This window comes from Oenanthe melanoleuca, chromosome 5, assembly GCF_029582105.1.
Source record: "Oenanthe melanoleuca isolate GR-GAL-2019-014 chromosome 5, OMel1.0, whole genome shotgun sequence".
Lineage (NCBI taxonomy): Eukaryota > Metazoa > Chordata > Aves > Passeriformes > Muscicapidae > Oenanthe > Oenanthe melanoleuca.
In genome coordinates, this window is record NC_079339.1 from 56,336,457 (window position 1) to 56,349,547 (window position 13,091).

At 39.6% G+C, this 13,091-nt stretch overlaps 1 protein-coding gene across 7 annotated transcripts in view; it reads right to left on the minus strand.

Moving 5' to 3' along the window:
• Positions 1-13,091, minus strand: part of KIAA0586 (KIAA0586 ortholog) — a 71,304-nt gene that overhangs the window by 22,377 nt on the left and 35,836 nt on the right. For 3 of the 7 annotated variants that reach the window (XM_056492321.1, XM_056492317.1, XM_056492323.1), the window contains exons 26-30: positions 12,484-12,560; positions 10,744-10,878; positions 8,958-9,138; positions 5,554-5,690; positions 1,932-2,016 (exon numbers count right to left, since the gene is read on the minus strand). In XM_056492321.1, coding sequence (XP_056348296.1) covers positions 1,932-2,016; positions 5,554-5,690; positions 8,958-9,138; positions 10,744-10,878; positions 12,484-12,560 — 615 coding nt within the window. Of the gene's footprint in view, positions 1-1,931; positions 2,017-5,553; positions 5,694-8,957; positions 9,139-10,743; positions 10,879-12,483; positions 12,561-13,091 lie in introns of all 7 variants that reach the window. The other 4 variants (XM_056492316.1, XM_056492320.1, XM_056492322.1 and 1 more) reach the window with 2 other exon arrangements.

Genomic DNA, 13,091 nt, shown 5'->3' on the forward strand with positions numbered 1-13,091 from the left:
TTGAACTTACAGTAACAGATGTGCTTAATTTCAAAATGTTGTATTTACTTAAACCCACGTACACTTATCATGTTGCAAGCTTTCCTTTTTCTTTCAAATGCTTCTTATTAATTTTTACCCTCAACTTTTGGCCTGATTAAGGTCGCTGTGGTGAAGCTTAGAGAGAGAAGACATTCTAGTTAAAAGTAATAGACAGTTGTTTCCATTCCCTAATCCTTGAGATTTTTATTGGCTTATTAAATATGTATACTTCGAATGAGATTTCAATTATCCTGGTATATAAATCATACTTTTTTTTTTTGTTCCTTTCAAAGAAAATTGACTACTGCCATCTCCTGGTCACGTTTCCAGCTGACAGACACAGCTGGACCATACCCAAGTTCCTTGTGTTACAGTACAGATAAATGCAGAGGTAAAAATAGGTAAACACAGACCTGCACTAAGTTGTGCCACTTCAGCTCTGGAAGCTTTTCCACTAATTATCCATAGATAATTTTTACATTATTCATAACTTTCTTCATATGCAAACCATGGTTTTGAAATTAGGTTCCAAGTCCCACGACCAATAACATTGGCCTGGGGCTTTTCTTACCACTCATAAATATTTGAAGCAAAATAATTCCCTCAGAATTCGATGAGATGTTTTTAAAAAAATTAAATGGAAGAAGTTCAAAGAATTATTTTTAAAAGAGCTTGAAGGAAGAATTTCTCTGTGCTAGGGTGGAGCAATTATAATTGCATATATTGTAGACAGGCAGGTTTTCAGATTCTTGTTCTTAGAATGTAAGATTAAAATTGCTACACATCTCACTGTAGCACCTCCACAAACTTCTTATCTGCTAAAACAATTACCCATGGCAGTCATGTGCACAGTTTATGCTATTCCAACTGACTTGAGCTACAATAAACAAAAGATACTCTCTCCCTCTCTTTCATCATCCTGAACACCTTTGCAAACACTGTTAAACAACCTCCAAAAATAGCAGAGATAATACTTAGTGTCCTTCAGAAGAGAAAAACATTATCTGTTACACACCAGCTTGAAGCCCATCTCAAACCAGGTCATTTTAGCACTGAAAATATCTCTTTTATTCCCACATTTGATGATCTTAACTTCCTATTATCTCCCAGTTCTCCTGCAGCACTCCTGTGTTTTCTCAAGCATATGAGCCACTCCCTCTATCACAATGTTATGAACATCTCATTGCTGAGCAGCACTCCACAAAGCAATTAAGATTCAGTTGACTACAGAAAGTGCACGTTGTAATGCTCTTGGCAAATCCAAATTTGAATAAATACTTAATTGCCAACATTCTCATGACTTCCATACAGATAGGTTTTATAGAATCATAGAATGGTTTGGGTTGGAAGGGAACACAGAGCTCATCCAGTTCCACCCCCTGCCATGGTCAGGCAGGGACACCTTCCACTGTCCCAGGCTGCTCCAAGCCCTGTCCAGCCTGGCCTTGGGCACTGCCAGGGATCCAGGGGCAGCCACAGCTTCTCTGGGCACCCTGTGCCAGGGCCTGCCCACCCTCACAGGGAAGAATTTCTTCCCAATATCCCATCTAACCCTGTCCTCTGTCAGTGTGAAGCCACTGCCCATTGTGCTGCCATTCCTTCCCTTGTCCAAAGTCCCTCTCCAGATCTCTTGGAGCCCATTGACCCATGGAAGGGACTCTAAGGTCTCCCTGGAGCCTTCTCCTCTCCAGGCTGAATTTCCCATCCTTTCAGTGCACTCCAGCAATAACTATGTACACATACAGACATCACTTGGTACACCTGGATAAACTATGTATACAGAAATGGCTGGAAAGGCTGTATCAGTGAAAACCAAATTTAAAAAAATCAGCACTATTATGTCAGTACACAACAATATTTAGAAGTGATGTGCTTAACTGAGAGAACTCTGCATATTGACATTGATTTACCTTCTGGTTCCATCTCTTCAGATTTTATCACAAAGATAACTCGGGGTGTGATAGTTGGAATGGGTACAGCACCTTGGATTTCCTCCTAGGTATCAAAAATTGAAATCACATTACAAATCTCACTTTTGATGTAAAAGCACAGCAAGATTACATTCAGCTTCAAGAAACATCCCAAGAAGTTTTTAAAGATTCATGAAACGTGTGCACTTGTTCTCCCTACATCTGACTTCAAGGGAATTCAGCTCTGAATTAGCCTATTACAGCTATTCCCTCTAGACAAACATCCTGGGAGCAGCAGGAATGGATGGAAAAGTGCCATTTAGACCTGGAGACACAGGAGATTTTCAATTTTTACTCAAAGCATGTAGCGGAAAGAACAAAATTTCCCTGGCTTTCTTCAATACCCAGGATATCTCCCTAGGAACTTCCCTCTTGACTAACAAAAGAAAGATGAAAGAGAAAAGAAATATAAAAATTTCAGCACACATGCTGGAAAACCCAGGCCAAATCTAACATTTATTTCCTTGGCCATGTTTTTAGAACTGGTTGCTCCAAGCCCCATCCAGTCTGGTCTTGGGGACCTCCAGGGATGGGGCAGCCACAGCTTCTCTGGGCACCCTGAGCCAGGGCCTCACCACCACAGGGAAGAATTTCTTCCTGATCTCTAATCTAACATTATCCTCTAGCAGTTTCAAATCCCTGTCCCTTGTCCTGTCACTGTGTGCCTATCTGGAAGACTTAAGCTTTCTCTTAAGACAGACAAATTTAAAGCAGACAAGATGAGAAATAGTTGAGATGATTTTCTGAGAGTGTCAAGGTCTCATGGAAATGTGACTGAAGGACACCAATATATAAAATGAACATTAAATGTCAGCAGCATAACAGTTCTCATGGGTCCATCTGAAGTGGTTTTTTCCCTATTGGATTTATAATACAGCAAAACTCATTTTAAACTGAACTGAGCTGCAAACAGAAGTTGAGAGATAACACAGATTCATAACCTACAATTATGCATTCCTGAAGATTAAAAAACCATGTCTTTTGAAATACTAAAAAATGAAAGCTAATGAGAATACCAAAGTGACAATCCCTCTTGAAAAATGTGGATTGTATAAAAACATCCATACTTATAAAAGAATATTATGAAAATATTTTGCAACCAAGTGATTTTCTAAGATTTTAACAATGCATTTGGGACTTCAAATTATTTAGATTTACTGTGTCTGGAATGTGTAGCCACGCAAATATGACTTCAATGTTCCTGTCCCTCCCATGATCAAAATGATTTATTTAGAATAGGAAGAGCCCAGCTTCCTCCAAGTCATTCTCTTGCTTCTTAGAGCTAAGACCATGGGGGCAAAATGGCCACAAATAACAGTCAATTCCTGTATTGTTGCACAAGAATGGACAGGAGGGGTCAAAGTAAAGATGTCTTTAGTCTGGCTTTCTGTCTAACAGTGGCTAAAAGCATATATAAATCTCAAAACAAAAAAAAATCTAATGCCAGAAATGGAGGAGCAGCCAAGGAATTTGGGTAGATAAGAAAATTCCTGTATGACTTAAGCCATTTGTTTTGGACTGAGTGACCACACAGACTTCACTCTTCATGACTAAAAGGCATTTGCTCGTGCCCTGTGTGAAAACCTGACCTACACCAGTGCCAGAGGGCAAACAAGCCTGGCAGCTCCACATCCCTGCCACAAGGCTCCTGCTCACACAGGCTGCAGAAACCACCCAGGCTGTGCCACCACCTCCCAAGCCCAAGGCCCAGCAGGACACCATCTGAAACCCTGCAGTTTCTCAGGTGTCTCAGCAAACTCTGCTCCTAAATAGATTTGTCTTCTGCCTTTGTATGTAGGTGGTACAGTTTCATCTCAGTGAAGGCAAACACTGTCTGGAGATGAAGAACAAGATGTGAGAGTCAGTGACTAACTTGTGAGGAAATCCTTCAAGAAGTCTGAAGTGATTACTGCCTTAAACAGTGCACAGAATGAATGAATCATCCTGAAAGCCTCAGTACCTCTTGCTCTCTTAGCTGGTGTAACGTTACCAGAAAATCTGTCTCCTGCAGGCAGTGACAAGGCAGATCCAATGGCAGAGCTGCACACAGATGCCATCCTTAATTAAAGCAGGGGAAAGCTTCATCCTTGTCACAAGGTAGATAAATGCTGTCACAACAAGCTTTCCAATCACCTGGTACAGGCATCATTTTTTAATTTCAGAGAAGGATGTACAGATCTAGAAGAAGATCTTACAGAATATGGCTTACCCACAGTAAACATCTCTTCTGGATGAGGCAATCACTTATGAGTATAATCACCTCATAGAAAAGATAGAAAGTTATCCTATGAGAAAGTGACTTAGAGTCTTAAATCAGGAATAACCACACTCAGGAAAAAAACACACCCAACAAAACCACACAGAGTTCTGGGGCTTGGTTGTGTGGTTTGAAGGGAGGGTGAATTTTACATGCCAGCAGGCAAAAAAAAAAAGAAAACAAAAAGAAAACAAAATCCACACTAAGGGTTCAAGTGCAAGAAAAAGTTTCTAAAGGTAATGTGTAACTACCTACAGATAAAGGATAATATAAAACTATCTGTATATTTTCTGTGAAAGACATGTGTTGCCCTCTCTATCCCTATTACTTTTGGCCAGAATCCACTTTTGCCTGTGAACAGTAATTCCAAGAAAGTCTGTTCTGGTGAGCTCAGAGTAAAAGAGGTGTAACATTACAAATCTTCTCTGAAGATGCAACACATCACTTCAGTTGACAAATTTAAGAACTGCTCAGACACCAATGGCACAAAACACATCAAGGCTCAAAAACAAACCCAAAGGCAGTTTAATGCAAGATACTTTAGATTATTTTTAATAAAAATAAAACATCAAATACAAAAAAAAAAATCATCAGGGAAGGACAGAATTTACCCATGAACACAGCAACCATAGTAAGTATATAATGCTTTCAAACACAGTGTGAAGCTTCATATATTAGAGAGCAGTCTGACACCTCATTTTTAGCTTTTGCCATTTGTTATTTGGATTTAGTTGGCAAGTAAACTATCATCTCTAGGTAACAGCACATACTAATAAAGGAGCAAAAAATTCCTGTCTAGGTTTGAAGCAGAGATCAATAGGATGTTCCTCTACCTTTCAGTGCTCTGAGGTTCATCATCCTCACTGCCTTTCCAGCCCTGCCCCTACCAGGACAAATGAAGCTCCTGGAATGCTGAGTGGGTGACAATTCATGAGGCCAAATCTCAGCCATATATCCTGGATATTATCCTGCACTTGAAGGACTGTGCCCCTAAAACATGGGAATGCTTCAATTAACACTGTATAGGACTGGATTCTGTGAGACCTGTGAAGCTGTGAGGAAGTGCAGAATAGATAAAAAAGAAGGCCTGAGCTTTAAAGAAGGGATATTGTAAGGGTTTGTCACAGGAAACACCATCACCTTTACTGCACACATGCACTTTGACTGCAGCTTCTCAGCTGAATGTGTCCCTTCAAATGCACTAGTTCTGTGATGTCAGGCAGGATAATGAAACAGGAAAATTTATTTTCCCAGGTTTCAGTTTGCTTTTTCTGACTAGGCACAGGAAAAATCCTTTCACCTTACCTGAGAGAGATCCTCTGAGAGAGGTATAATTCTGCAGCTTGGCTGGGTTGCTGGCAGAGCAGGAATTGAACCTGGCTGTGACTCCAGTTCAGTCAAAAGCATTGGACTAGGACTTACATCTGCATCTCCAAGCACTTCTGCTGGGAGAAAAAAGAAATCTTTCATGAGCTGGAGCAATAATCTCCTGGTCAACTCATGTGGCAGAATGTGCAGCCTTTCAAACTTCCAACAGTGGGACATGCAATGTTAAAGAGAATTATTTCCTCCTTACATGGCTCATTGTATACCCCTTAAATTGCTCTTGTGGGGATAAAAATGAAATAAGAAATACATGTCTGTGGAAATTGAAAAAATAAATCAGCTTTATCATCTGTAAATTTCTAATGTGGCAGCATCTGAGAAAGCTTCAGAGCTCTACAGTTCATCATACCATTATATGCTTAATGAGCTTTATCACACTTACTGGAAAGAAATTGGAAAAGCTGCTTTATTAAATGTTTCACTCCTATATGAACTAAAAGAAACCTGTATATAGTCTTCTTTAAAGGGATAATTTGCTCTCTAATCCAACATTTATCATGGTTTTGCAGCCTGCAAGTGTGTAAAATATTTTTATGAAAAATGTACTGACAGCTCATGAACTAACTTTAGCCTTCTGCTATCATACAGAGCCAAAGAATGAATTTTAAGCCTAATTAACTATAATCATTGCTTAATTAACTGTAATTATTGTTCACTTTAAGACTGCATGTGCCACATTACATTTGCATGTTGGTTTTATATCCTTTAAGCACTGAAAACAAGGATTTATAAATGACTGATCACCAAGATGCTACATGAGCAATACCTGCTCCATCCTAAAAATGGACATTGTGTTTCCATAATACAAATAAAAACTGGTCACAAAACTGAAGACAACCCACAGACACACAATCCCCAAAATTCTTACAGACACCTCTGTGAGTGACTCATTCTGACAGAGGAACTGTTTCCATTGCAAAGTTTCATGTGCAGAGATGCACACCCTGAAATATGTGAAGATTGACACCCATGGGTGTAACTATTATTTAGTATTAGCCCTGAAATAATTATAAAATAAAATGATGGATCTGCATTGGAGCTCTTGTGGCTATCAGGAAATAGTTGACTTGCACTAAGCTGAAGGACAAGCAATCACATCCCAGTGCAGAGAGAAAAAAGGTTTGGGAGGAAAGTGGAAACAATCACAGGTCATTCCTTCCATCCTTCACCTGACCCTCCCTCCAACACAGATTGTTTTCTATTCAGTGTTGACTTCTCTCACAAAAGGACTTAGAAACAAGGATTTCTGTTCCTCCTTGATATGAAAACAACTCGTGTCTTGAAAGCAGATCCAAGCTTTTATACAATGTCATTTCCTTAGCAATGCAACAAATTACTGTGCTGAGTTCAGAGGTGGGGAGGGAGGGAAGCTAAATTAAAAATCAGCAGAATGCAAGAGAACTCAGTCTGGGATTATAAAGATTATGTAAAAGCACAGGGCATGCCCCCATGGTAGGTAGTCCAGGGCACTTGCCTCCTCTCAAAAATACACTGTAATAAAAACAACACTACAAGATTTAGAGATGACCTTAAAAATCAGTACAGAAACACACTGCTGGTGGATTAGCACATGCAGGGGCTGGTTTGATAAGTGTTAAGATATTTACAGGACAGCCAAAGGTCATCCTAAATTAAACTAAATAAATTTAAAAATTTCTTTTTAAAGATACAAGGAGATACAGCCCTGTTGTGCCAGATACAGCCATGGACAGTCTGGGTTAGGAGGAGATAAGGACAGACAGACACAGGGACAGGTTCTGCCATTTACAGGCATCTTCCAACTCCTGGGTCCTGAGCACCATTACAGACTCACAGAACCAGAGAAATCCCAGAATCCCAGAAAGGTTTGAGTTGGAAGGGACCTTAAACCTCACTCTGTTCCAACCCCCTGCCATGGGCAGGGTCACCTTACACTGTCCAACCTGGCCTGGCACACTGCCAGGGATCCAGGGGCACCTTCTCTGGGCAGCCTGTGCCAGGGCCTCTCCATCCTCCCAGGGAAGAATTTCTTCACCACATTTAATCTAAATCTCTCCTCTTTTAGTTAAAACCATTTCTCCTTGTCCTGCACTATCTGCAGATGATCTGATCACTGATTTATTGCCACATCACAGTGTCCTTGGTGCTGACTGACCTCTACCAACAGTCAAACAAGTGACTTGGAGAAATCTCTTATCTCAGGAAAACTCATGCAACCAATTTTCAAACAACCTTCAACAAACTACTTTAAAGCAAAAGTTTGACAATATATAAAGTACCAGAACATATTTTCAAGGCTGACACTCGTGTAGCTGGCCAAAATGTTACATCACAGCTGGTTTAAAAGGTTACTGTGTGACCAGTTCAAATGTTAATCACTTCAAAACTAAGCAAATATTCTACTTTCTCCAAGATTGTTTTTGCCACGTGTTAAACACATTTCATTTCAATCCACTTCCTACTGGTCAAGGGTTAATAATGTGAGATAAGCTTCTCTTGTCAAATTCATAAATGTGAAAATTAAAAGGACAGAAAACCAGCTGTTTGATCACTTTAATTTACACAACTTTTGATGAATCAGTGCAACCACATTTGTGTTGCAACACTCTAGTAATTATTTCAGTTTAGTTTAAACATATTTAAAACCACAGTGAACAAAATAAAGACTTTCTACATGCTTGCAGCAGCTACATTAAACAATTACAGAAGCACATTTTCAGATAACAACAGAGAACATAAGATAAAGAAGAGAAAGGATGGACCACTGGTTTCAACTGAAATGAAATAAATGTCCCTGCTTTACCACATAACCCTGCTTTGTACAAGATGTGTGTGCCTGAGCTATCCATCTGGGAAAAAAAATTGATTTTCATATCATTAGAGGAATATATGGAGCTAAAATACATTGCCATTTATGAGCCACTGCAGCATCACCATGATAGAGTGATAAAAGCAAAGAGGAGCAGTGCTGAGCAAGGGAACAAACAGAAGCAGCTTGAAGTGCTGGTGTTAACACCTGTCCAATGAAAACTGCTTCCATCTGTTTCTTAGAACTGAATTTGACTTAAAATAATAAAATAGACACTTTACAAATTAACTTTTCTATAAGCAAGTGGGTATTTGCCATGATTTTTTTCCAGTTGTAGGAAATTGCTAAGAAGAGTGAAGACAAGGCTTGAATTAAATTCAGTTCTTGAAAGACGAACACTAATAATTTCATTGTAGGAACTGCCTGTAAATTTTGGATTTTGAATATATGGTCTGGAATTAGTTCATATTCTGTTAAGGAAAATCCTCAGAATCCACATGACTACCACAGAGAAGAAATAAGAATATAATTGTACCTTCAATGTGGGCAAGCTGCCCTGGAGATGCAGAACGGAGACTCTGACGTGGTCTGTTCCCAGAGATCTGAGCAGATGGATGCTCCATAAAAATGGGATTTCCCATCAGGATTCTCTCCTGTGCTCTGGCCAGCCTTGGTCTCTGACCTTCACTGAGCTGCCCAATGCTGCCATCAGAATCCTGCAGAGAACACCAAAACCACAGCACATATAAAAACCCAGTGTAAGCATCCAAACCCAAGCATTGTTTCCTAATTACATTAACCCTGAAAGCATTTATAAACTTAAGTTTATTCTATTTGCTTGGATAAAGCAAACAAGCCCTGGAGATATCATCTAGATTTGAAGTTAAGATCTACATTTATCAGTACTGGACAGAAAAGGAACACTTGCAGTCAAACTTTATTTATTTTGTTAGTGGTATCTCAACATGATCAGAACCTAAGTTACATTTTTAGCACATGAAGCCTTTGATATTATAGATTTGGCCACTGTTGACTGCCTGACCTTGAAACATTGGCAGCATCTAAAAGCTATTGACTCTCTGCACTGCATGTCAGATAAAAGCTTCCATTTTCAAGTAGGTTTGGAGGGCTCTAAAAATAGGAATGGTTTCCTGGATCCTGACTTTCAAAGCTGAGGTTAAACCCAGCTTGCTTCCATGTAGGAAAACAGGTGGAATCCACACACACTCACATGTGCACAGTGTCACTCTAAGGCAACACAGGGAACATCCAGGAGAATGTTGATTCTCCTCCAAGGGAGAAGGGACACCTGCACACACCTTGCCAGAACCTGGGGGGAGTTTATGAGTGCCTTGTATGGACACACTGAGTGCTCTGTGACTATGGGAAAGGGAAAAAGCAAATTAGAGCTGCATTTGTAACTGGCAGTGCTGATGAGAAAATGTCACTGCAATTACAGGCAGACTTGGGAGTTAATGCTGTAGAAAGCTTTTCACCAAGTCCAGCCACTGGAGCTCATTAACAAAATAAAGAAAGACAAAGGAACAGCCAAGGAGGTGAGTCAAGCTGGTAATTATTTCGACTTAACTGACCAAGACAGAAGGAAGAAACTGCATATGCATCAGTAGCATCACAAAAAAAGCAAGATCTGCTGTAAATAAATGTGTTCATGAACCATTGCTGCAGTATTCAAAGTTCATTTCCTTCAAACATTCCTCCAGCAATGTCAGTTAGAATGAACACCCAGTCCAAACTGCTATTTTCCAACACAGAAATAACTCAGATGTGTGACAAAAAAACTGTGAGGCAGATAATTACATTTTTCTGTGAGTGTCTTTTTTTTCTGCCAACTGAATAGGAATTTTTGAGGTTTTGCTCCAAGATCAGTATCAACAGCATGTGCAAAGTACATGTAAACACTTGCTTGGTTGTTCATAGCTCCCTAAAACACTCCTGTAGTTGTTAAATGCAGGGTATTTGTACTGGTAAACATTCCACCTGTATTGCTGAAGTGACAGAAAATTCCCTGGTACTCCAAGTGACAGGAAAAACCTGGGACATGGGGACAGTCACACACATACCTGTTAAATGAGGTACATATGATGTATAGTTTGTTTATAACACTGAGACTTCAGTGTTTTTAAAGAGTTTTACACAAAAACAAAGCCAAAAGAAGTGGGATCACTTGCAGCAGGGAATGAAGTGCATGAAGCTGTTCTACAGTCAACAGGAAGGATAAGCTTGGGATATTTTATCTACTTTTGAGAAGGAAAGAATCACTTCAAAACTACTGTACTGGAAAACCCAGGACTGTAAGTTACCTCCAAGTGGTCAATTTCTTCCCGTACAAAAACAAGTGCTTGATTTAATTTGTTTAAAAGTGTCAGGACAGGATCCCCGTGACAGCCTTTATCCATTCTTCTCAGCACCTGCCCTTCACTTGGAGGATCATAATCCTAGAATAAAGAAACAAACAAACAAAAAAATTCACATGCTCCAAAGTGGTTTTTGGTAGGAATTTGAATCATTCTTACTTTAGTTCACAACCAAGCTTTTTTTAACAGTAAGTTCCTACATGTCATGAAAATTAAGCATTTAAAAATAAGCAAACAGATGACACACAGTTTTCTTTTACCCACAGACATGCACATTCTTTATTTGATATAAAAGACTGCAACACTTAAACAGGAACAAGCCCCTTCAGGCCTCCAAAGATCAGGAAAACACTGAAATCCTCACACATCCTTTGCTAGCAACAATCTGGCTGCAGAGCTGCTCTCACCAGCAAGGAATTACCTTCCTCGACCAAACAGCCTGGACTGAGGATGGAGAAATACTAGATGGAGCTACAATCCAGCTGACAAAGAGAGAGAAGAACATCTCAGCAGGCAAATGTTCCTCTGATGAAGAGAATTTTAATTTAGGTTCATCTCATATTAGAGTTTTTTAAGCCCAGAGTTTAAGAGAGGAAGTGTGGCAGTCAGAGGAGGCACCTGAAGATCTGCCAGTTCAGGGCACATTCTCACAACTCTGGTGGTTGTTTTGGGAGAGTTCTGTGCAGAGCCAGGAGTTGGACTTGATCATTCTTGTGGGTCCCTTCCACCTGGGGCTGTTCTCTGATGTTCTTGAATGAAATCATGGATATTAAATGGGAAGCCTTGCACAGATGAGGTGTTCCCATGAATGTGCTGAAATGTTTAAGAAGGATGGGCCAGGAGAAGAGGACTCCTGTTCCAGAACATTAAACTTGCCTCGTGGAGCTTGGAAGGGACCTCTGGAGTTGTTCAGCCCAACCCAGCCCTTCTTCCAGTGTTTGGCCACTCCACAGTAAAAACATTTATGTTTAAATCAAATTTCCTGAATTTCAACCTGTGTGCACTGCCTCTTGTCTTTCACTGGCTTTCTCTTCCTTACTTCTTTCCACCACACATTTATACATTGGTAAGGTCCCCCCAGAGCTTTCTCTTTTCCATAATGCCTCCCATAATTATGTCACAGCAACATCTTACCAAGAGGCTTTACAAAGTCAGAGAGAGAAAGTCCAGGCATTTGAGGAATAGTAAGAGAGAAAGGGAATTGAGAATACCTTGACTTGGGAGGCTTCCAGAACCATGCACTACAGCAAACATTGGATAAGAAACTATTCTGATGTTTTAAGCAGGTTTAACTAACTCCAGACTCAGCTAACCCACTTTAATAATTTAATCACACAAGCAATTAAAATATGGCTCAAAGCTGCAACATCTCAGAGCACAGTAATGTTATATTCTGTTTAAGATGCCTTAAAACTAGAAACAATAAAGAAATGAAAGTGCATAATAGCTATCTCTCACCTACAGAAGTATATAAATCATCCAACTTCTTTAAAACTAAATTAGTTTGTATAATGTGGTCTTTTTTCCTTTGGTGTTCTGAAATTCTAACATTCTTTGTGAGTATGCAGTTTAAAAGTGTGAATTAAACAAGTTGATGAGTGAAAATGTTTAAAGCACATCCAATTCAGCAGGATGCCTAAGGTGGAAACCACATTATCTCTGATTCTTTATAAAAGAGTTCCTTACCATTTCATTGGCATCTTGGAGAGTACTGGATAAGCTCTCAGTGAGGTTTGGAAGAGACAATCCTCTTCCTGCTAAGGCTGAAAAATATTTTATGTTACAACTATTAGAAACATTCAAGTTACAGAAAACCCAAGGCACATTCTTTAAGAAGTGCAACACTGTGCTTTAGTAAATTTGGAAATTCCTACTGCAGGATGTCTATTATAAAGACATATTTTCATTTTTCTTTTCATATTTCTTACACTTTGCTTTCAATATCAACTTAGTACCACATGGTACTTAAGCAAGGCAAGCCCCAATTATTTTCCAAGTTGATCTCATGACAAAAGAGCAGATTGAATCTTTTTTCTTTAATAAACAGCAGCATTTTGTTCAGTGACAGGAAAAAGAACAACGAGGTCTTGTCAATCTGCACAAACTGGAAGTTAGTGCTTGCAGCTTTAGAAGAATAAGAAATAATTCCACAATTGGTTACTACTGGACCCCAGAAACCTGATTTTGAGCTTTCTGTGCTTTCTGGCACTGACCCCCTGGAGAACACTGCTTTTGACCTGAGACCTTGGAGAAGCTTCCAAATTTGAGTGATGGAGTTAAAATCACGGATGTGT